Genomic DNA, 24,331 nt, shown 5'->3' with positions numbered 1-24,331 from the left:
ATCATTGAGTAAAAAAGGGAAGAGTGAGGTATATAAATGATTTGCCTGCAAAGCACAGCTCATCTTGGGAGATACCCAGATACTCTCTGGGGACGAGAGTTTTCTTCTTCATTAATATTGGCATATTGCACATACGTTTTGTAGTCTTTTTTTTTTTTTTTTAAAGAGGAATACACCAGAAACATTGCCCCAGAGTTATTAAATACTCTCACTTATCTTGACTTTAAGGAGCCCTGGTGACACAGTGGTTAGGTGCTTAGCTGCTAACTGAAAGGTTAGCAGTTCGAACCCCCTAGCAGCTGGGCAGGAGAAAGATATGACAGTCTGCTTCTGTAAAGATTACAGCCTTGGAAACCCAATAGGGCAGTTCTACTCTGTTCTATAGGGTCACTCTAAGGAAAGACTCGACGGCAGTGGGCTTGGTTCTTTTATCCTGATTTTGTTTGTGTATATGGCACTGTAGTATCCTGTTATAGGGACTTGCTAGGATTTATTTAACCAACCCCTACTGCTAGATGTCTGAACAGTTTTTACCACGTTTTGTGATAAGACTGCAGTGAACATCGTAGCACCCATTTCTGATTTTGTTGTTAGGTGAAGGTCAGCGGTTCATATCCACCAGCCACTCCTTGGAATCCCTATGGGGCAGTTCTACTCTGTCCTATAGGCTCAGAATCAACGTGACCATTTCGGATTATTTGGATAAATTCCTGAAAGCACACCTGCAGCATTAAAGTCGGTGGTGGTACACATGGTTTTAAACTTCTTCCCATTTTGCTTCGTAGGTGGGCTCCCTCAGCAGCCATCTCAACTAGATGGGTGTACACTTCACTTGTTTTACTTAAGAGTCTTGCAGTTTCTAGGTTCTTGGAGAACTCTGCAACAGCCTGTATTTGGATCAATTCTATTTTCTTCTGACCAGGGGATTCTGATTTGGCCCGTGAAATAAGTTTGAAGGTGGCCCCTGTGGTACTTAAATATTCTCTCGCAGACAAACACCCTTTTAAATACAGCAAAGGAAGTTATATTTGCTGCATCCAAGTATAAAATTCAGTACATACATATAGTTAGTTGGTTAATAATGGCACATATTGTTTCCTACTTGAAAATGTAGAAGATGAATTCCTTATGTTTTTAGACATTTTAGGAAGTTAACATTATTGGATTAGCTGTATGTTAAATACCAGGATAGGGAGGCATAGGGCGGGGTAAGGGTTGGAAAATGCCACGGATTATAGGATGATTTTAACCTAAGGCAGCATTCCATTTCTCAGAGTTTTCTCAGTACGTGTAGAATACTGACTTCGGCGGTAGCGAGGAAAGGTCTGGAGACAGGCAGAAAGAGACAAAAAGAAATGTGTCAATTACAGAAGAGAGAACCTTGGAAAAAGCAGAAGAGCCTAAAAGAGTATTTCAGGAATGTTTTATCACTCTGTCTCCCATGAAACTGCAGTGAACCATACATTAGCAATGAAAAAAAAAAAAAACTGCAAAGAATGTATGAGAGGCTCACTGGATGGACATCTTTCCAGTAGGCAGTTGAGCACTATCGGTACTAAATGTGCATACTCAGCACAAGACGTATATAAAACAGTGTTTGCTACAACACTTTTAATAGTAGTCTGAAGTGGTCTGCTGCAGAAGACCTCTTGAAAATCTTAAAAAGACATCACTTTGATGACTAAGACGTGCCTGACCCAAACCATGGTCTTTTCAATCGTCTCATACGCATGTGAAAGCTAGACAATGAGGAAAGAAGACAGAAGAATTGATGCATTTGAACTGTGGTGCTGGAAACAAATAGTCAAGGCACAATGGACTGCCAGAAGAAGAAACAAATCTGTCTTGGAGGAGGTACAGCCAGAATGCTCCTCAGAAGTAAGGATGGCAAGACTTTGTCTTGCTTACTTTAGACAGGTTATCAGGAGGGACCAGTCCCTGGGGAAGGACGTCATGCTTGGTAGAGCGTCAGCGAAAAATAGAAAGACCCTACAACTACTATTTTGAGGGCACAGGACTATAGAATATTTCATTCTCTTACACATAGGATCACTGTGAGTCAAAACCAACTTGATGGCACCAAACGACAAAGCTGGAAACAACCCAAGTGGTCAGCAGTATAGATTCTTGCTTAAATAAGGAACAGTAAATCCACACCACAGAATCCTATGTCATCGTTAAGAATAATGACAGACTCATTAACCTGTTCTGGTTCATAAGTCCTATTAAGAACCTGATGGATGCTGTGTATCTTCAACCCATGAAAATGCATATATACACAATATTTTGACCCCAATACTTGGATCCATGAAGTCCATCCAGAGTCTCTAGGTGGTGCAAACAGTGAGTTTCGCTGCTATCTGAAAGACTGGGTTCAAGTCCACTGAGCTGCCTTGGAAGATAGGCCTGGCAATCTTCCAAAAAATTAGCCACTGAAAACCCCATGGAGCAGTTTTACCCTGACACACATGGGGTCATTAAGAATTGGAATCAACTTGAGGCAATTTGGCTTTTGAAGTCCATCCATGCTGGATTCCAAGTTTAAAACCTCTTGATATAGACCTTTACTGGCATGGAAAAATGCCCTCACTATCCAGATTACTGATCACTATACGCAGTACATGCTGTTCCTTCTGTCCAGTGTTCTCCCCCGACTCTCACATAGCTGACTTCTTGCTCAGGTCTCAGTGCATGCCGAACAACTTTATCAGGGTCGGCCCTTACTATTGTCTCAGCACCCTGTTCTTTTTCTTAATGACTCCTTGTGAAGCTGTTGTTTGTTTACTGATCTGTAGCTCTCTTCTCTGACAGGCAGTGGGGCTGGCCGAGTTTAGGTCTGACTTGTGCCTAGCTCCATCTGCAACCACATCCAGCCTGCCACATGGTTTTGTAAGGCCTGAGATCCAAGAATGGTTTTTACAAATGAACATGAACTTTGGCAATTAACTTGATGACTGGAAAGACTAGTTTTGCACTCCAATTAAGCAAAATGTTATCCCCCCAAAAGAATTCCATTCTTCTCATTAAACCTGTATTTCAAAAAAAAAATTAATTATCTTGAATCTCCCCAGTAAAGATTTTGTGGACACATTCTTCTGTTCTGTTATGCAAACCAGTAAAGGAGTTGTTGTGGAGTCGACTTTGATTCACGGCAACCCCATGTGTATCAGAGTAAACTGTACTCCATGGAGTTTTCAATGGCCGATGTTTTGAAAGGTTGCCAGGCCTTTCTTCCAAGGTGCCTCTGGATGGACTTCAACCTTTGGGTTAGCAGAGAATGTTATTAATGGTTTGTGCCACCCAGGAACTCCTTTGTTATGTAAACACCTACATAATATCCTGGATTTTGTCTCTCCGCCCTCAGAGCCTGAAATATTTGCTACTGGGCCCTTTATAGAAAAAGTTTGCTGACTTCTGGCCCAGAGCAATACCTGCGCACCTATTTACATACAAAAATTGGGAGACACAGCCAACAAAGCGTTCACAACAGTGGTCTCCAGAACTCTGATGATGGGACTTCGGCTGTCTCCATTGCTGGAGCGTTTGCAGCTTGTTATTTTTTCCCCACAGTGTGGGTTAGCTTCACCGTTTTAGAAGCAAGGTAATTATATCCCTCGGTATGGCACGGGAACCTGTCGCACGTGGTCCTTCTAGAAGGGCGGTCGTGGGCTCCCATTCCACTGGGGCACTTCCGAGGCCGGCGCAGGTGGGGAAGGGTTCCCTGCCCCCAAGTCTTTTTGTCCAGAACGTTGGGCAGAGCAGAAGAAACTGAGGAGAACCTTTTGGGCCCAAATCAGCCCGCGTTTCCAGGACCGTTGCCTCCTAGCTCTGCGTCCACCGCTGGGCCTAGCTGGCCTAGGAGTCGTGATGGGGTCGCGGCCGGGGCACCTTCCGGACGCACCTCGGCCTCTAAGCCACAGCGACGCGCGGAGGAAACGGAGGCACCGATAAGGGCAGGAACTCCCGGGAGCATCTTGGGCTGCGAGGATGTCTGTCAGGTCGTGGCTCTGTGAGGACGCGGCCCTATAAGGACGCCCCGGCTATAGCTAACGGCCATCGGGGCCGTTCCACCAGTCCCGTACGTCACGCCCCAACGGGGCTCCTCCGCGCCGGCATGGGGAAAGCTCTGCGCATGCGCCTGTGGCCCCCCTGCAGCCGCCCCTGGCGCTCCTTCTTCCCGCCCGCCTCCTTCCCTCACTTCCGTCGTTTCCTGGCGACGGCCGTAAGTTGCGGGCGGAAGCGGCCCGCGAGGCCCGCCGTAAACGGCCCCACTCGCGCCACTTCCGGCCGGTTTCCTCAGACAGCGTTGGTGGGAGACCGAGAGGCGCTGCAGGACGTTCCCCGCGGCCAGAGCCATGGAGATGCCGCTGCCGCCCGACGGTGAGGCCCAGCCCGACTTGGGGACCGTTTCTCTGTTCCCCCGGAGTCCGCTCCGCCTCCTTGGGTCCCTGCGCCTGCGAGGGGGCGGGGCCCGGCCTCCCGGGTTGGCCTGCGGCCTCTCCGAGGGACCCCGCGTTCCCCGCGCGTAGCTGGCCCCTGTCGGGATCCGTACGAGGGCTGCCTCTCCGCGGCCCGCCCCGAGCGACCCGAGCCTGGTGGACCGGGCCTGGAGCGCCAGACCCCCGGGTTTGGGCGGTCGGCACTGACGCACCGCGTGGCCTTTCCTCCTCCCTGCAGACCAGGAGCTTCGAAATGTCATCGACAAGCTGGCCCAGTTCGTGGCTCGCAACGGGCCCGAGTTTGAGAAGATGACGATGGAGAAGCAAAAGGATAACCCGAAATTCTCATTTCTTTTCGGAGGAGAGTTCTACAGTTACTACAAGTGCAAGCTGGCGCTGGAGCAGCAGCAGCGTGAGTCCCCTCTGTCCTCCGGCTACCTCCTTGTGTGATTCCCCGCTCAGATTCCACAAACCGCCGTCTTATGAGTCTCTCGCGCTTTCCCCGTGCATTGGGGCAGCTCAGTCTGCACGATCTCATCTGCTGTCCCCAAAGCCCTTCACGGAGCGGCTGCACGGGTAGTGTGATGGAGAATGCGGTTATCGATCCTCGCCTGGGCTCTGGGTCGGGCATTCAGCTGTTTTGCAGGCGTGAGGACTGAGGTCCGCTGATGTAGAGCAACTTGTTTTGTGTTTCCCAGGGAGGAAATGATAGCGCCTGGACTGAAACCCTCAGGCGCCCGGGCTTTTTTGTGTGTTCTAGGGGTCCAGCAGGGTTTTTGTGCATTTCAAATGCCTGCAGCCGTTCGGACCAAAAAGAATTGGTTATCTTTTCTGGTTTTTTGTTTTTAGTTGCTGTAGAGTTGATCCTAAATCCTGGAGTCTCCATGAGTGCAGAGTAGAAACACTTCATAGGTTTTTCTAGGTTGTGGCCTTTCAGAAGCAGATCACCAGGCTTTTCTTCCGTGGCATTTCTTGGTGGTTTCGAACCACCAACCTTCTGGCTCGTGGTCGAGCATGTAACTTTGTGCCACCCAAGAACTCTATTCTGGTTTTAGTTTCTGGCAAACATTTATCAGTGTTTGCTCAGCTGGGCATCAGAGATTCTGGCCCTGCCCTCGAAGAGTTTGAGATGGGCCTGGGGAGACACAGCTGGCCTTTGAATAATGAATAGTCACCAGGTGGTGAGTTTCCTGAGGGCAGTTTTCTTACCTGTCTGGTTCAGTAGCAGATCCCTAGACCCTAGATACATTGTTAGAATAAGTTGTTGCTAGCTATTTGCTGACAAGTTGATCCATGACTCATGGTGATTCCCATGTGTAAGGAATCAGATCATTATAATCCATAGGATTTTCAGGAGTAGATTGCCAGGCCTTTCTTCTTAGTTAGCGTTAGTCTGGAAGCTCAGCTCAAACCAGTTCAGCATCACAAGCCTCCATGGGCAAACAGGTGGTGGCTGTGTGTGACATGCATTGGCCGTGAATTGAACCCTGCTCTCCTTAATGGAAGGCAAGAGTTCTACTCTGAGCCACCACTGCCCCCTACCAAATGAAGAGGGGGTTGCCATGTCTTGGGGCATTGAAAGGGGAGTGTTCTCTAAAGGCCAGACAGACCTGGCTGGAGTCCTTGTTGTGCATGTAGCATGCTTTGGACATGTCATCAGGAGGGCCCAGTTCCTGGAGAAGGACATCATGCTTGGTAAGGAGAGGGTCAGCAAAAAAGAGACCTTCAATGAGATGAATTGACGCAGTGGCTGCTGTGATAGATTTACGCATAACAACGATCACGAAGATAGTGCAAGACCAGGCAATGTTTTGTGCTGTTGTACATAGGGTCCCTATGAGTTGGAAGCTACTCGATGGCACCTAACAACAAGAGCATGTAGTACAAGCGAGTAGGTGTTTGTATGGCAGATGGACTCGGGCACAGCGTGTGTAGAGACATGACAGCCCCAATGAGCACAGAGTCAGGAGAGGCCCACCATAGCTGGAGCACAGAAAAAAACAAAACCAGTTGTCTTTGAGTTGGCCCCTATTCATGGTGACCTCTTGTGTGTCAGAGTAGAACTACACTCCATAGGGTTTTCAGTGGCTAGTTTTTCGAAAGTAGGTCACCAGGCCTTTCTTCCAAGGTGCCTCTAATTGGACTCGAATCTCCTACCTTTTGGTTAGCAGTCAAGCACATATACTATTTGTACTACTAAGGTACCAACTAGAGTGTGTGTACGTGGGAAGAGTTTGATTCAGGAAGTTACATGTCAGGGGGAAGGTTGGGTTTTCTCTCTGGTCCAGGGATTCTTCTGGTCTCTGGTGAGGTTTGAGGTGGGAAAGTGAGGCAGCTGCCTAAAATCGATGGTAAAATGTTAACGTATGCTTGTGTGTTTCTGGAGTGGTTACTGTGCAGCCCCAGCACGCCAGATTTACAGCTGCTGCTACCGGCAGTGGGAAGTCTTGGGAGTTTTAGGCAAGGGAGAGATGGGTCGGGTCTGTGTGGCGCGTCTTAGTGGCCAGTGTGGAGGGCAGGCTGGAGAGAGTGTGAATAAAGGCTCGGGCCCAGTGTGGAACAAGGCTGGCAATGAACTAACTGGCAAGAGATGATAAGGTCTGGGTTAAGTCAGAGGGCACAGGGGCAGGTGGGGCTTAAGAGGTCGAATCAGTTGGGTGCTGATGAGGGAGGCATACAAGGAGCGAGAGGAAGATCCCTGGGACGGTGTCTGGCTAAAGCAATCGGGTGGTAAGAATGACTTTTGCAAGGGGGCCCATGTTTGCCCTTCCTCTGGAAGGCCAAGAATCAGGAGCTGCTCCAGGGCTTGGTGCTGTAACGGGAAGGATGGGGGGTGCTCACCGCCAGGGAGATCGAGGTTGGGACGAGCTTCCTGCAGATGCTGTGTCCTCTGGGACCTCAGGACTGTGTTGGAGTTAGCCAGGTGCAAAACAAAGATGGAAGAGTGTCCCAGGCAGAGGGACAAGCCTTTGACTGGCCTAAGAGTGGGGTGAGCCAGGGGAGGACCCTACAGCTCACTCCAGCTGGAGCCCAGAGGAGGAGGGACCCCTGGGAGGGTCAGAGGGGAGAGTGCCAGGAAGTGCCAGCTGCTGAGGAGTTAGGCATTTGTCCTGAGAGCTTTGGGGAGCACTGCAGGGGTTTCAGATGGACTGCAGCCCCAGGGCTGTGTTTCAGAACAGAGCTGCCCGTCACCCTGTAGTCAGAGTCTGAGACCCAGACCAATCAAAGGGCGCTAGCAAATCCCCATGGGAAAGGGCTAAGCTGTGTTTTGTTTTGTTTTTTTCACATTTCCAATGCGGCGTGGGCCCATCCTTTTATAAATACATTGTCATTAGTTGCAGTTCAGTTGATTTGGGTTCATGATGATCTCACGCGTGCAGGGTAGAACTGCTCCATACGGTTTTTAAGGTTGTGCCTTTCAGAATCGTATTGCCAGGCCATTCTTCCAAGGCATCTCTAGGTGGATTTGAACCTGATAAATAGCCCAGTGCTTAACTATTTGTGCCACCTAGTATAATAGATGTATGAAATATATAATGAATGTATGAGATAGTAAATTGCTATGAAAGTCTCAAAACGCTCCCTTTCCAGATCTGCACAGGTCTGGTTTTGGTATCAGCCTGGGGTGGGGCACGACCCACATGCTGAGCTGCGGAACGGTGGCGATGTAGAGGGGACAGAGGGGCAGCCTGGGCTAAGGAGACCAGTTGTAGAGGTGATGCAGGTAGGGTCAGGCGCGGATGGCAGGGGTGCTGACAGGTATAGGAGTGTCATCCAGGCAAGACAAGCCAGGTGACTTGCGAGGGACAAGGTGCAAGGGTGAGGGGAGTCGCATGTGTCTGCGGGTTCTGGCTCAGGTGTCGGGATTGCTGCGGCACTCAGGAGCTCAGGAGGAGGAGGGGTTTGGGGTGTGGAGCATGAAGGATGCGTGCTGGGTGTGAGGTGCCATGGGAAACCTGTGGACCTATCTGCTCAGTGATTAGACCCAAGGCTGGAGGAGCCCAGGATGGAGATAACGGGCTTGGGAATCATGGCTTGCAACTACAACTGCTGCTCCACACCCAAAAACCAAACCGGTCACTGTTGATTCCGACTCATGGCGACCCCATTGTCACTGAGTAGACTTGCCCATTAGGGTTTTGTTGGGTGTAACCTTTATGGAAGCCGATCTTCAAGTCTTTTTTCTGTGGCTCTGCTGGGTGGGTCAAACCAACAACCTTTAGGTTAGCAGCCGATCGTAAACCGCTTGTGCCATCCAGGGACCTAATAACTGCACCCCAGGGTATGTTAAATGCCCCTGGGGAGCTTTGTAGACAGAGCTTTGGAGCTCGGGATACAGGCCGGGCATTCCAGCATTTCGGGTCAGACAGACAGGAACCAGCAGAGGGGACTGAGGAACAGCCAGAGGGGGACGAACAGACAGGAGAGCGTGTCTGTGCAGCCAAGGCGAGTGGGACAAGGACCTGAGATGGGCCACACTGGGCTGGGTAAGGATGTCCTGAGCCGCCTGTCATGGGGGTGGGAGCTGCAGAGCCAGGCTACCTTGGGTGGGTGCAGTGAGAGGAGTTGAAGGTGTCTTTGCTATAAGTTGCTGAGAGGGGCATGGGTTAGATTTTAAAGATGAAAGACTCAGGTTATTTAGCTGCTGCTGGGGAGGAGCCAGCAGAGAGACAGACAGACACATACACACCGGACTTCATGAGGCGTTGTCCCTGGGAGGATGGGGGAGGGGGGCAATACTAGTCGGGCTTGGCCCACAGGGAGCCTTGGGTGCATGTTCCAGAAGGGCTGAGCAGCTCAGGCTCCTGTGTTGGCCAGGTGTGATATGTTCACCTGTGTGCTCTGCCGGCCTCAGCTTGGCCTCATCTGGCGCTAGTGCCCTTGCAGGCTGCAGCAGGGCTGGGTCACATTCAGATTCACGAGGCCCAAAGGCCGGGGGGGAGAGCACCTTGTCTAGGGTCCCTTTCCCCATTCGCCTCCATGGCTAAATCAGGATGGGTGTCCAAAGCCAGCAGGGATCGACCGAGCCCTGAGTAGTGGGGCCCCTTTCTTGAGGGTAGAGATGGAAACAACCAGAGTCCAGGGTAGGGAGAAGGGCAGGGGGCAGCAGTGTGTGCTGGGGGGCATACTGGGGGGGCTCGGGTCGACAGTGGGGCCAGGTGGGGCAGTGTTGGAGCAGAAGTGGCCAGGAGACAGCCCTGAGGCGCTCCAGGGAGTGGAAGGGCTCAGAGGCAGCAATGGAGCACAGAGGGTCCCTGGGCCAGGGCCTGCGAGATGAGGCAGGTGGTGGTGCGGTTCTGAGGAGCTGGCGACTGCATCTGGCAGCAGAGGCCCTCGGTGGATCAGGTCTGGCGGAGAGCCTCCTTCTCATGGGTCACCTGTCCTCTCCCCCAGTCATCTGCAAGCAGCAGGCCCCTGAGCTAGAGCCGACCGCAACCCTGCCGCCCCTGCCACAGCCCCCGCTGGCCCCTGCGGCACCCATCCCGCCAGCCCAGGGCACCCCATCCATGGACGAACTTATCCAGCAGAGCCAATGGAACCTGCAGCAGCAGGAGCAGCACCTGCTGGCCCTGCGACAGGTATGGGGCCCCCGCCCTGGCCCTCTGACAAGCGCCTTAGGTGGACTCAGGACCCTCTTTCCCCTCTTCTCTGGGTCCTGAGGTAGTATCAGGAGCTCACAGAACCTTGCCCAGGGCCCAGCCCTCTGGGTCTCCATTTCCCACCTGCAAGTTGGAATTGACAGCATGAGGTTTCATTAGCCTGGAGAGCATGCCTCAGCCAGACCCTGTCTACAGTCTCACGGGTGGTCTTGCACCTCTGGTCCCCATGGCAGCCTGGAGAGTGGCCTCACCTTGCATTTTGCCAGACTGACAGGCAAACATGCAGCCTGCTGTAGTCTTTGTCTCCCTCATTCTCCTGAGGTTGCTCTCCTCACTGCTTTCCTGACCTGCGTTTCCTCTCAGCTGTCTGCTCATGGCTGTCGCTCAGTGTCTTCCTTCCCTCCTCTCTTAAGTGGATGTGCAGGGGCACTGTGCTCTTCTGGGTCTCGGTCTTCGCCTGTTATGTGGGAGCACAGCTCTGTGTCCTGCCTGGCTGTGTCCTGTCTGCCACCCAGGCAGGCATGTAGGACAGGGTCTCCTATGGGAGGGGTGGTGCACTGCTGGGCACTCAAGAGTGCGTCATCAGGCAGGCCAAGGGCCCCTCCTCACCATCTGGCCCACCTGACCTCCCAGGAGCAAGTGACAGCGGCTGTGGCCCACGCGGTGGAGCAGCAGATGCAGAAGCTGCTGGAGGAGACCCAGCTGGACATGAATGAGTTCGACAACCTGCTGCAGCCCATCATTGACACGTGCACCAAGGATGCCATCTCGGTGAGGGCTGCCCCAGGCAGCGGAGGGGGGCCCCCAGAGCTTGGACCCCTGACCATCCCATCTCGTATCCGGGAGCCCAGCACATCCTGTCCAGAGCTGTGGGCCTTTCCCTTCCTTGTGGTTGGCCAGCCTCAGGTTCCGAATCACCCATCCATCCACGTGGTGCTGGCCTGGGCCGAGGGCAACACACACATAGGCAGGTGGGCCCACTGGTGTGGCCTTCTCCGTGGGGACTTGTCCTCATACCACCTGGCCATCACAGGCTGGGAAGAACTGGATGTTCAGCAATGCCAAGTCACCGCCGCACTGTGAGTTGATGGCCGGCCACCTGCGTAACCGTATTACAGCTGACGGGGCACACTTTGAGCTGCGGCTGCACCTTATCTACCTCATCAATGACGTACTGCACCACTGGTGAGTGGGACCGCACCTTCCACCTGCCCGCCTGCCACAGCCTTGTGTCCATGCCCTTTGGGGAGTCTGTCTGAGACCCTCCCTCCCCTTGGAGGTCTGAAGCTGGCCGTCCTCACCTACCCATCCACCACCTTGTCCTACAGGGGTGTTCCTCTCCTGCCTCAGCCCCTTCCCCAGACCCCAAACCCCGTCCCCTCTGCCCCTTGCTTTCCTTGGGGTAGCCTCCGGGCATCTCAGTGAGTCAGGCCTCAGGCTCCGTCCCCAACCCCAGCACTAGGCCTGGCTCAGTGAACCTCATGCTCTTACCTCCTCACTCCTCTCAGCCACTCTGGCTCAACGCTGGCCACTCGCTCGCTCACCTTTACACCCTCAGCCTGTGTTGTGCTCTGCTGCTGGGACCCGCTGGGGCCTGTGCTCACCCTCAGTTTGATGCTGCTGCCCACCAGCATCCTCACACAAGAGCCTTCCCACCTCCTGAGTCCAGACAGAGCTATGTCTGCTTGGCCAGTTGGCCAGGACTTTGGCAACTTGGGAGATAGGCTAATAGGGAGACCAGGAATCTGGACCAGAGGAAGGCCAAGGGTGGGGATGGCGCAACTATGCTGCCATAAGGTTGGTAAGGTGGCTGCAGGGTCAGCTGGACAAGCAGGGACTCCTTGGTTATGGGCACAGCTCCTGTGAGAGCGGAGGAGACTGAGCCAGGCCTCAGAGGAGCAGGGTTTCTAGCCTGTCTGTGCAGGATCCATGTCTTGCCCACCTCCTGCCTCATCTACAGCTCGGGCCCACACCCCCTCTCCTGCACAGCCCGGCCTCTCAGCTTCACTGTCTGCCACAGCTACATCCTTCCCTTATTTCTCTCCTTTGAGAGAAGCAACCATCCAGAACTTTCTCTGTTCTTGCCATATTTTCAGTGCTGCAGACCTGCCTTCTGAGTTTCCCCAGTGATGCTCCTCTTTAGCTCTGGCCAGTGGTTAATGGCGGCTCTCTGCTTTGTCTGAGGCCGTGTGCTACTTTTCTTTTGTCCCTCTTGGCACAGGGCCCTGCTCTCTGCTGGGTTCCCTTGGGCGAGCTCGGCCTTGGGTGGGGTCTGAGATGCTCACCTGGGCCCTGCATCCCCCCAGAGCACCTGGCGGGGGAGTGGGAGCCCATGGTTTGGCATCATGTGCCCCCTGTGGCCCGGCTGCAGGGGCTCCCCTTGCACAGTCACTCCTGGACTCAGGCCCGTCTCTATAAGGCAGGGTTGAGACCTGGAGGCCTGGGAGACGGGCCCGTGCAGAAGCCTGTGCACGTAGTGGTGACCAGGGCTGGCTCGGCAGTCATCTGCAGGCCCGTGGCACCCTTCGACCACTCCCCAGCAGCCAGCATGGTTCCCCATGAAGAGCCTAGCATGAGTCGCTGGCTCCCACGGGTCTGGCCTGCCTTCCCGCTCCTATTGCTGCCCCACAACCCGTGGGCCCTGACACCAGCCCAATCTTGCCCTGAGTCCCTAGCCAGCAGAGGGCGTGGTGGCTGGAGCCGCGGTGTTGATGGGCGCGTGGCCGGGTCTCGCTAGGGCCCTGACGCGCGGAAGGTCTCTCCCTCACAGCCAGCGTAAGCAGGCGCGGGAGCTGCTGGCTGCCCTGCAGAAGGTGGTGGTGCCCATCTACTGCACCAGCTTCCTGGCCGTGGAGGAGGACAAGCAGCAGAAGATTGCCCGGGTGCGTGCTGGCATGGCACAGCGTGGGGGTGGAGCTGGGCAGGGACGCCCTCACTCTCCTGCTAATGTGGCTCCTCTCCACATACCAGCTCCTGCAGCTCTGGGAGAAGAATGGCTACTTCGACGATTCCATCATTCAACAGCTGCAGAGCCCAGCTCTGGGGCTTGGCCAGTACCAGGTGGGCACCCAGGCAAGCATGAGGGGCCCTGCTGCCTAGCATGTTCCAGGAGCCAAGAGACACGTGCCTCTTGTCTGCGCCAGGGAGCCCAGGGACAGCCAGTCAAGCTGGTAGCCTCAGAGCCCCAGGGCTATAAGTGGGGGGTGTTGAGCATTGGCCTCTTGGCTGCTTTCGTCCCTCCCCCCACCTGTTTACCTGGCTGTCCTTGCTGTCCTGGCTATCGCTCTCAGGTGTGGAGGAGGCGTGGTCTGTCCTGCCTCTGCTTGGGCCTCCCGACAGCTTCTGTGTACAGGACATGAGGACAGCTGCTGTGGTGACCCCAGCATACCCTCTGTGTCATCAGGCCAGACTGGGGGAGCTGTTCACTATCCCTCCTGCCTCTCTCCATGTCCTCTGAGGCAGCGTCCACTCCACAGCCCTGTGGCCTACCACTCCCTCGTCTGGTGTGCGTACCAGAGGCTAAACAGTGACTCCCCCCGCCCACAGGGGGAGGCCCAGCGCTCAGAAAGGCCATGGGGAGCACACAGCGTCCCCTTCTGTGGTAGGGTAGGGTTGCTCTCACGCACCAGGCATACAGTCCCTGTCCTGATGCCCCCATTCACGTGTACCTAGCTCCCTCACATGGCCCGTTCCTGTGTCCCTGAGTCCTCCCAAGACTCTCTGAGGCCTGTCCTGCCATGAGCCCTGCTTTACAGATGACGTTGAAACTCAGGGCGACTGCATGAAGTCACGCAGCCTGTGAGCAGGCTGACAGCAGGACTTGTCCCTGTCACCCGGGTATCATAAACTGCCAGATCCATCACCCTTTATGCTTGTTGTGGCCGTGTTTACTGTCTAAGTGATAACCACCACATATCCTGGGTCTTGATGCCCATGAGCCTGCTTCTCGGGGCATTCCCAGAGGCAGGGGTGTTGGGAGTCTGGGTGGGAAGCTGAGCCATACGCCCTGAGTGCCAGCCACCCCCTCTGCCAGGCAACACTCATCAGCGAGTACTCATCAGTTGTGCAGCCGGTGCAGCTGGCCTTCCAGCAGCAGATCCAGACACTGAAGACCCAGCACGAGGACTTCGTCAGCAGCCTGGCCCAGCAACAGCAGCAGATCCCGATGGCCCAGATGGACACGGAGGTCAAGGCCACGCCACCGCCTGCTGCCCCGCCCCCAGCCCCCACGCCCACCCCAGCCATCCCACCCACCACCCAGCCAGGTATGTACCCCCACTCCGTTGTCGTCACACTGATGACTCTTGGGTGGCACGCTTCTTTGAAGTGGGGGGGGGGGCCCGTCCTAGAGACAGCTTTAGTCTCTTCACAAGCACTGGGTCCAGATGTGTCCCCAGAGTCTTAGAAGCCAGACAGATTGAAGAGAGAGCCCAAGACGAGGAAGGCTTTCATACCAAACTGGAGGATGGCACAATGTTGAAACTCATCTAGGGTCGCTTCTGAACAAAGACACAAGAACGCTACATGAACAGTAACAGGTGGAATTTAAAAATCAAAATGACCAAACTTGTTGATACTGAGTCAGCTCCAGCTCATGGTGACCCCCTAAAGTGGGGTATTTAGAAAGTATCTGGTGACCAAATAGGGTTTTCTCCAGGAACAGAAGAATGGCTTAATAGAAAACCCAGTGATGAAATGATAGGGGAACTTGCTCTTTTAATTAGATGCAAGGAAGGTGAAGTTTCCTGATGATAGAAATTATTTTGGAAGCAAATATTAAGATAGTAGAGATGGTTTCCACTTTCAGAGAAGTCCAGCACGTACTTGTGCAGGGTGAGTGGTGGTGGCAGTTTTCAATGGGGTCATCAGGAAAGAGTTTATTTGGAGTGAAGCCCCAGGTAGCCGGCCTGGTCTGGTGGCCCCAAGGTGGTGGTGGATGTCATGGTCAGGTGGCGCCCCCTGCCAGCAGGGCCTCTAACCACCTCTGTCCGGTTCCAGATGACAACAAGCCCCCCATCCAGATGCCTGGCTCTTCTGAGTACGATGGCTCGGGAGGGGTCCAGGATCCTACAGCTGCTGGCGCCCGGGGCCCCGGGCCCCACGACCAGATCCCACCGAACAAGACCCCCTGGTTTGAACAGCCGCACCCTGTGGCTCCCTGGGGCCAGCAGCAGGTAGCTGTGGGAACTTGTGGTGGGGGCGGGTAGGAAACACTGGAGCCACACAGGGTGGATGAGGCAGCAGATAGGGCAGTGGGCAGGAGTCCAGACTAGGGGAGGAGCGCGTGGCGGTAATCAGTCTTCCAGAGTGGGGGCCTCATCCTTGCCATGTGGCGTCTGTCCTGCGCTGGCCCTGCACTCCTGGCCTCAGACTGCAGGGGGCAGCCATCTGCAGAAAGCAGTCGTCTGTGTTTGGCTTTCCTTAGCAGTGGTCCTAAATAAGGATTCAGGACAAATATGGCTGTGAAGTGCCCCAGGAGACAGTGTTGGGGGTCAAGTGAGGCAGGGTAGGGGCCAGCCTGGGGGTCTTGGGAAGCTCTTATGTGGGTGTCAGGCTCTACCAATCAGGTCCTTGGGGAGACAGCACAGGTGGGCCAGGGAGCTGGATACAACCCACCAGACCTGTCAGTCCCAAGGACTCCATGGTCCCAGCACATTCCGCCTGGTCAGAAGCCTGGCACTGCAGCCATGCAGAGGGACTTGCACCAGTGTTGGTTGCCTTGTTGGTGCTGTAGTATCCGCCGATCCCCCGCACCCCAGAACTGGCTCTGCCTCACGCAGTGCTGCTTGCTCTCTGTGCCTTGCAGCCCCCTGAGCAGCCCCCGTACCCACACCACCAGGGTGGGCCACCCCACTGCCCACCCTGGAACAACAGCCACGAGGGCATGTGGAGCGAGCAGCGTGGTGGTGACCCCGGCTGGAGTGGGCAGCGTGAGGCACCCTGGAGTGGGCAGCCTGAACCTGGCTGGAGCGGCCAGTTCGAAGGGCCCTGGAACAGTCAGCACGAGCAGCCGCCGTGGGGGGGAGGCCAGCGTGAGCCACCCTTCCGCCTGCAGCGCCCACCGCCCTTCCGCGGGCCGTTCCCACCACATCAGCAGCATCCTCAGTTCAGCCAGCCACCACACCCCCACAACTTCAACCGCTTCCCGCCGCGCTTCATGCAGGATGACTTCCCCCCACGGCACCCCTTCGAGCGGCCCCCCTACCCGCACCGCTTTGACTACCCACAGGGCGATTTCCCAGCTGGTGAGTTCGCAGGGTTTTGGGGGGTGGAAAGACAAGGCCCACAGAGAAGGCCCTGGCACAGGCGGTGGCATCCCAGCCACCCCTCAGCACACATTTCTGTCTTGCAGAGATGGGGCCCCCGCATCACCACCCTGGCCACCGCATGCCGCACCCCGGGATCAACGAGCACCCACCCTGGGGTGGGCCCCAGCACCCCGACTTCGGGCCTCCCCCCCATGGCTTCAACGGGCAGCCCCCCCACATGCGGCGGCAGGGCCCCCCCCACATCAACCATGATGACCCCAGCCTGGTGCCCAATGTACCCTACTTCGACCTGCCTGCGGGGCTGATGGCCCCCCTCGTGAAGGTATGTGGTCAGCCTCTGGGCCTCCTTCCAAAATGCTGGTGGGTGGGGCCCTTCCCTGTGTGGGTCCCCGCCCCTGTGGGAACCTGAGCCTGCTGGAGGGTTGGTGGAGAGTGCCTGAGCCCATGTCCCCATGCTGTGTGAACAGCTTGTCGGTCCTGGCAAGGTGGATGGTGGGGGTGGGACAGCAGTGGGGAGCCAGGATAGGGCCTACTGCAGGGGGGGCCTGCTGGTTCTGGGCAGGGGGCTGAAATTGGTGACTTAGGTTTCGTTGTCTACAGGGCAGTGGCCTGCAAAGTGCTTCAGACCCAGCGTGTGTCTGGGACAGAGTGGAGTGCTCTTCACTGCCTGAGCTGGGGGGATCGTGCCTCCTGGGTGGCGTCTGGGGAGAGCCTTGTAGCTCCCCTACCCTAGGGCCTTGACCACTGCACTGTGGTACATCTGAAGCTGGGGAGGGGTAGGGCTCACCAGGAAAGAAACATCAGGGGCCCAGGGGCCTACTTCCTCCACCCCCAGTTGTGGTGATACAGGTTTTCTCATGCAGCTGGAGGACCATGAATACAAGCCATTGGACCCTAAAGACATCCGCCTCCCACCTCCAATGCCGCCCAGTGAGCGGCTGCTGGCTGCCGTGGAGGCTTTTTATAGCCCCCCATCCCATGACAGGCCCAGGAACAGGTACAGGCCAGGGTCTTGGCACGGGAGGATCCCTGTGGAGGGTGGAGCAGTTGCCATCTTAGTGACCCATGCAGCATCCAGGCCTCCACCCAGGGTGTATACAGCTTGGGGAGTTGTGCCAGGTCCCATGTCAGGTAGGGCCCTGCACAGACACAGACAGCAGGCCCTTGGTTGAGGGGGTTTAACTGAGACACACAGAAGACATTAGCACAGACTTGGCGTGTGCCACAGCCGACCTCCCACAGGGTCTCACTGCCTAGCAAAGCTGAGAGCCCCTGCTTTACGCTGGGCGCAGGCCTGTGTTTGTGAGTTGGAGCTGCCTGCCACATAGGCTGGCGATGGGTCTTTGAGTCTCCTCGGCAGAGCAGCCTGTTACGGGGAAGGCTGGGCTCGCCCTCAGCATTAGAGTGGGTCGTCTCCGCTGTGCACCGAGTGGCAGAGGGAGGGGTCCTGGGCCACAGGAGGTCTGCCAGGTGCTGTCAGTCCCTGGCACTCCCTGTGGGGGGCCAGTCATGGGAAACGCCCTGTCTTGCAGCGAAGGCTGGGAGCAGAACGGCCTGTATGAGTTCTTCCGTGCAAAGATGCGGGCCCGGCGGAGGAAAGGCCAGGAAAAGAGGAACAGGTGAGGGCATCGGGCCCCTGCAGTTGGACGAGGGTGTGTCCTGTGGGAGTCAGCTCTGGGCACACCCCACCCTGTCGTGCCAGCAGGCCTCGGCCTGAAACCCAGGATGAAGGGACTGCCCCTGGGGAGAGAGGTGGTGTGGGCTGTTCGGCAAGACGTTAGGGATGTGATGTGGCACCACGGCCGAGGTGCTGTGACCAGATGCTGCATGGGCCTCAGCCGCCAGCGTCCCTGGTTTCCTGACACTGCCTCTCCCACAGTGGGCCCTCCAGGTCGCGGAGCAGATCCAAGAGCCGAGGGCGCTCTTCCTCCCGATCCAACTCGAGGTCCTCCAAGTCATCTGGCTCCTACTCGCGTTCCCGCTCGCGCTCCTGCTCCCGCTCCTACTCCCGGTCCCGATCCAGGTAGGCGGGGCTCCAGCTGGTGGCAGCTCATAGTGCCGATGTTGTTGCTCATGTCGTGCCCGGTGGAGCCACTCACGGGGCTCTTTCCCACCGTAGGAGCCGGAGCCGGTCACGGTCCTCACGAAGCCGGTCGCGGTCCAGGTCCCGGTCGCGGTCCAAGTCATACTCCCCTGGCAGGAGGCGTCGGTCCCGGTCACGGAGCCCAACTCCGCCGTAAGATTTCTGTCTTAACTGTCGTGTGGCCAGCGGGTGGAGCTGGATCCTCCGGTGCCCAACTGTGAACATTTAAACAGTGGGCATTAGAAGACACACATGGCTCTGGGTGAGGCAGACCCTCGGGTGGCTGCCTCCCCACTGCCATGTGATAGTCGCACCTCCTCGGTCACCTGTATAGAGCCCAGGCAGTGGCTGGGCTGCCTGCTCTCTAACCATTCTAGGGGTGCCTGTGACCTGCCCTCGATGCTAAGCTTGGGGCGGGGGTTGTCCTCTGAGGGAAGCCCCTTATCTGGCTGAAGAAAAGGAGAAAGAAGAACAGTAGAAACCCAGGATATGTGTGTCCATCCTGTAACGGTGAACGTCCGTGTATGCCACACGCTGTAACATCCTAACCATTCCAATAAATGTGGCTGTGACTTTTTGAACACCGTAACCTGTCTTGGTTTTAGTTCCTCGGCTGGTCTGGGTTCTAACTCTGCACCGCCTGTCCCCGACCCCAGGCTCGGAGAGGAGAACAAGGGGCACCAGATGCTGGTGAAGATGGGTAAGGCCCTGGATCCCTGTGGGCAGCACACTCTGTAGCGGGGTATCTATAGAGTAGGGGAGCTCTGAGAGGAGTGGCGGTGGCTTTGCCGGGCAGTCCGTCTCTGCGGCATCAGTTGCATATTCGTGAGGGGCATATTTACGAGTGGTTAATGGGTCGGGGTACACACGCACTTAACAGCTGGGTTGTAACCTTGCACCTGCCTTCCTTCCAGGCTGGAGCGGATCCGGTGGCCTCGGCGTGAAGGAGCAGGGCATCCAGGACCCCATCAAGGGCGGCGACGTGCGGGACAAGTGGGACCAGTACAAGGGCGTGGGTGTGGCGCTGGACGACCCCTACGAGAACTACCGCCGCAATAAGAGCTACTCCTTCATCGCCCGCATGAAGGCCAGGGATGAGTGCAAGTAGCGGCCGCTGCAGCACTCGACCGCCGGAACCGTCCACTGAGGGGCAGTGGAAGCTTCCGAGATGGTCATGACAGTTGGCTCTGACCCAGCTTCGTCCCTGGGAGGAGGTGCCCAGGCCTCGCCTGCAGCCGCCTTTACACAAGGACGCGCTGCCGGTGTGACGCCAGCCTCTGGTTTTCCTTACAGTGAACCGAGAAACACCAGGCCATCCCCTGAACACGGACACACAAGGCTGCACATCTCCCCCGGTCAGCTATGAGCCTCATGGACCAGCAGGCACCCAAGAGGAGGGCCCAGCTACCAGGGGGCCCGCCACCTGCTTTCAACCCCCAGGTGCAGTGACAAGAACCAAGGCCAGGCACGCTCACCATTCCCATTTAAAAATGGAAGCCAAAGTTGAACTGGGTTTTCTTTTTTGCTCTAAATGGTTTAGTTTTAGAAGCAGGTGTGTTGACCTGAGATCATCCTGTGAGACAATTCGGAATCTTCCCCTTAAGAGACACACTAGCCCAAACTTCAGTTCTTTCAGTTGCAGAAGTTGGCATTTTTTCCTCAAACACTGGCCATTGGCTGTTATCTGGGAAGCAGGTTCTGAGGAGCACATCTGAGCGTCTTTTGGGGTCCCCAGTACCCACAGTGGTTCACCTGGAGGGCCGGCCCCACGCCCCCAGCCTCCCTGTGTCCTCTACCCCCTCTGCCCGCCCATGCAAGGCCGGGCCTCTGCACTGAGCGCCTGCCGGCAGCTCGGTGCAGCACTGTTTGTACAGAACCGTTTTTGAAAAATTCTTTTCAATAAGATGCAAAACCTTTCCAACTTTTGACCCTGATGGGATAAAACATTTGATTTTGTTTTAGATTTCCTGTAGCTGTGAATAGTTTGAAAGTGTCTGATTCAGGATAATACATAAACACGTGCTGTTAACAATTTGTGAATTTTACTGTTTTGCCTTCAAATAAAGAATTTTTTTAAAGAACTTACTTTTTAAACCCTGCGTGTTTTTCTGAAGTGTGTTCAGGCAGATGAGCAGGCGGGTTCTGTGCGGTGGAGTTTGAGGTTGAAGGCTCTGCCCTGGCATCTTTGCACAGGTGTCCCTGCATGTAAACACCCTAGCCCGGTGTCTTCCCCAGGTCTCTGGGCATGGTGGCTGAGGTCCACCTGGGCTGTCCCCACAGACCTGTTTGGGGTCCTACAGGCATCAGGCACAGTTCACTTACCCGGCAGTCACGTAGGAAGTGTGGGCAAGCTCAGCCTGCCCTCCCTGCCACCCCCTGTACACATCATGTGGAGACGATGACAGACATGTGAGCGTCACAGTCAAGCACACCGGGCCGGCCTTACCTTGTGCTCATGGCTCCTTCTGTACCTTCTCCAGGGCATCCTTCAGGGACAGTGGAGCCGGCTTGTGGCGCCGGATGTACTGTGGGTGGAGGACAGATGGATGGCCATTAGCACATGCAGATGGGGACAAAGGCACCATCTCCAACCTGGTGTGTTACTGAGGGCTAGGGAGATGCCAAGCCAGTGTTGACACAGGGCTCCTGGGCCAGCTAACAGGCACAGTGACAGCGAGGCTGCCCTTGGCATGCAGAGCAGGGACGTGAGTGCTAGGGTGACAGAACAGCCCTGGAGTTTGACAGGAGGATGGCCTCGGCTGTGAGAGGGGCTGGCACTGCTCTTGGTCAGACCTGGGGGACAGTGGGAGCCTGGGTGCTACCAGTGGGTGGCACGGCCAGATCACCCTGGCTGCCACGTGTCCAGTGGGATGGGCAGGGTCACAGCAGGTGCACCATTGTGGCCCAGGAGTGGGGCACTGCCAGAAAAGCAACCTGTTACACAGAGACGAAGTGCAAGGAGGGGCTAGCCTGGCAGTGGTTCTCCCAGGTGCCTGTACCACTCTGTTGTGACCTCTGGGGGGGCCCTGTGGTCTACACCCCATAGGCCCCGAAGGCCCTGACGCCGCTCAGGCTGGAGAACCACTGACCCAGAATGAGAGATAAAAGACACCAAATAGTCTGAACTTGCAGACTTTGTCTTGTAAGAAAACGTACAACAGCCGAGACAAGTGGCCCATGGATAAACCAGTTGCCATCAACCCCGTGTGTGTCAGAGTAGAACTGTGCTCCATTAGGGTTTTTGTTGGCTGATTTTTCAGAAGTGGATCACCGGGCCTTTTTCTGAGGCAACCCTGGGTAGACTTGAACCTCCAACCTTGCAGTGAGCAGTTGAGCACGTTCACCATTTGTGCCACCCAGGGACTCCATAAATTAAGTACACGCTTATGTAATTGAACACAAATTTAAGATTTTGGAGAAAGGAAAGGCAGGAGAGCATGACACCCCTCGGCTGTGCCCCCCTGGGAGAGTGGGGGCACTGTGCCCCGCACAGAGGAGAAGACTGTGTCACCCAGGCCGGGCCACAGCTGGCCCGAGGTCACGCAGAGCTGAGGTAGGCTTCAACCCTGGCCCACCTGGTACCAGCCTCAGCAGGCCCACCAACAGAGGCTGAAGGTGCCAGCCCTGATGCCCAAGCGCCACCCACTGACTGGACGCACATCCCCCAGCTTGTCACCTCTTTGGCCTCCTCCAAGGTGTGGTAGTGGAACGTGTCCTGGTCCAGCGACGCCAGGAGCGAGGTGTGCAGGTGCCGGTTGGCCTCCAGGAACTGCTGCGTCAGGGCCAGCTGCTGCCTCAGCAGGTCATTCAGCGCAAAAACGGCTGGGCTGTGGGCTGTCAGGGCTACACCGCCATCGCCGTGTCACTCAGCAGCCCTGCACCCACACACCCACTGTCTGTCCCCACTTGTGTGCAGGGAGGACAGGGGTGGCCACCCACCACTCCTGCAATGCCGGGATGTGCTCTGGACCCACCGCTACTCTCTGGAGAGGTCACGGCCTCATCTAGTCTCACCTCTGTTTCTACCCGGGAGGAAGGGGTTGCTTCCCACTGGGCTGTACAGGGACTTCAGGAGCTGCCTACGTGCGGCGCCCAGCTGCTGCTGGTCAGAGACCGAAGGCTTGACCTGAACGTCTGGCCTCTTAAAGAGAACCGACCAACCAGTTATTAAGTTGACTAAGCTATGGCGACCCCGTGCATGTCAGAGCAGAACTGTGCTCCACAGGGTTTTCAATGACTGATTTTCAGAAGTTGATTGCCAGACCTTTCTTCTGAAGTGTCTCTAGGAGGACTCAAACTTCCAACATTTCAGTTGCAACTGACTGTATTCACCCTTTAAACCACCCAAACCAACAAAACCAAACCTATTACTGTTGAATCGATTCCAACTCATAGTGACCCTATAGGACAGAGTAGAACTGCCCCACAGGGTTTCCACCTCTTTATGGAAGCGGACTGCCACATCTTACTCCCATGAAGCTGGTGAGTTTGAACTGATGACCTTTCAGTTAGGAGTCTAGCACTTAACTACTGTGCCACCAGGGCTCCTTTAAAGCACCCAGGGACTCCTTTATAGAGAAAGGGGTCTATAAACTGACACAGGAAGTCTGCCACTGTTAAAGATGGCCATTACTAGAACCACAGAGTAGCTGGAGAGTCTCTGAGAAGGTACAAAGTTTACAAAAACCAGAATGTAAACACTGCACTGGCATTTAATATTTTGGTAACTTGGTATTCACTAACAGACAAGGTAAAGGGAAGGACAACACACTATACAGGGGAAGTCAGCACGACTGGACTAAACCAAAAGCTAAGAAGTTTCCTGAACACAACCAAACACTTTGAGGGACAGAGTAGCAGGGGCGGGGGCCTGGGGACCACGGTTTCAGGGGACATCTAGGTCAACTGGCATAACAAAGTATATTAAGAAAACATTCTGGATCCCACCTTGGTGAGAGGCATCTGGGGTCTTAAACGCTAGCAAGCGGCCATCTAAGATGTATCAATGGGTCCCAACCCACCTGGAGCAAACGAGAATGAAGAACACCAAAGACACAAGGAAAATATTAGCCCAAAGGACAGACGGGCCACATAAACCAGAGACTCCAACATGGCCTGTGGACTCTCTGTTAACCCAGAACTAAAACCATTTCCGAAGACCACTCTTCAGACAAAGATTAGGCTGGACTATAAAACATAAAATAACACTCGTGAAGAGTGTGTTCCTTAGTTCTCATAGATATACGAGACCAAATTGGCAGCTCCTGTTCAGAGCCAGGATGAGAAGGCAGAAGGGGACAGGAGCTGGTTGAATGGACACGGGAAATGCTGTCACATTATAGGGATTGCAACTAGGGTCACATAACAACGTGTATACATTTTTGTATGAGAAACTAACCTGAGCTACAAACTTTCACCAAAAGCACAATTTAAAAAAAAATCTCATGACTGAGTGGCCATCTAAGGTACTCCACTGGTCTTGCCCCATCTGGAGCAAGGGAGAATGAAGAAAACCAAAGATACTAGGGAAAGATTACTCCAAATGACTGATGGATCACAAGCAATACAGTCTCCACCAGGCTGAGTCCAGCACAACTAGATGGTGTTCAGCAACCACCACCGACTGCTCTGACAGGGATCACAATAGAGGGTCCTGGACAGAGCTGGAGAAAAATTTTAACTTAAAAAAAGATCAGACTTACTGGTCTGACAGAAACTAGAGAAACCCTGAGAGTATGGCCCCTGGACACCCTTTTAGCTCAGTACTGAAGTCACTCCTGAGATTCACCCATCAGCTAAAGATTAGACAGGTCCATAAAACAAAATAATACTAAAGGGGCACATCAGCCCAGGGACAAGGACTAGAAGGACAAGAGGACAAGGACAAGAAGAGGACAAGACAGCTGGTAATAGGGAACCCAATGTAGAGAAGGGGAAAAT

General features: G+C 55.1%; 2 protein-coding genes across 6 annotated transcripts in view; one reads left to right on the top strand and one right to left on the bottom strand.

Moving 5' to 3' along the window:
• Positions 1–4,286: 4,286 nt before the first annotated feature.
• Positions 4,287–19,499, top strand: CHERP (calcium homeostasis endoplasmic reticulum protein). 2 transcript variants are annotated; one of them, XM_049877309.1, is made up of 17 exons: positions 4,287–4,380; positions 4,678–4,851; positions 9,834–10,018; positions 10,673–10,810; positions 11,073–11,224; positions 12,810–12,921; positions 13,010–13,099; positions 14,073–14,304; positions 15,038–15,213; positions 15,846–16,284; positions 16,392–16,630; positions 17,172–17,305; positions 17,841–17,927; positions 18,188–18,331; positions 18,428–18,544; positions 19,048–19,091; positions 19,306–19,499. In XM_049877309.1, exons 1-17 carry the CDS (start codon positions 4,356–4,358, stop codon positions 19,497–19,499), a joined length of 2,682 nt encoding a protein of 893 aa, XP_049733266.1. In that variant the 5' UTR covers positions 4,287–4,355. The 2 variants fall into 2 exon arrangements, with proteins under 2 accessions (XP_049733266.1, XP_049733265.1); XM_049877308.1 differs by having other exon boundaries at positions 18,997–19,091.
• Positions 17,472–24,331, bottom strand: part of C3H19orf44 (chromosome 3 C19orf44 homolog) — a 22,461-nt gene continuing 15,601 nt past the window's right edge. The window contains exons 7-9 of one of the 4 annotated variants that reach the window (XR_007516488.1): positions 22,068–22,234; positions 20,478–20,916; positions 17,472–18,606 (exon numbers count right to left, since the gene is read on the bottom strand). Coding sequence is in view for 3 of the 4 variants with exons in the window: in XM_049877311.1 (XP_049733268.1) it covers positions 20,845–20,916; positions 22,068–22,234 (239 nt within the window). In the remaining variant the exon portion in view is untranslated. Of the gene's footprint in view, positions 20,917–22,067; positions 22,235–24,331 lie in introns of all 4 variants that reach the window. The other 3 variants (XM_049877311.1, XM_049877312.1, XM_049877310.1) reach the window with 3 other exon arrangements.

The sequence above is a fragment of the Elephas maximus genome, chromosome 3 (genome assembly GCF_024166365.1).
Source record: "Elephas maximus indicus isolate mEleMax1 chromosome 3, mEleMax1 primary haplotype, whole genome shotgun sequence".
NCBI classification, from domain to species: Eukaryota; Metazoa; Chordata; class Mammalia; order Proboscidea; family Elephantidae; genus Elephas; species Elephas maximus.
This window is presented reverse-complemented; position numbering and strand designations above follow the sequence as displayed.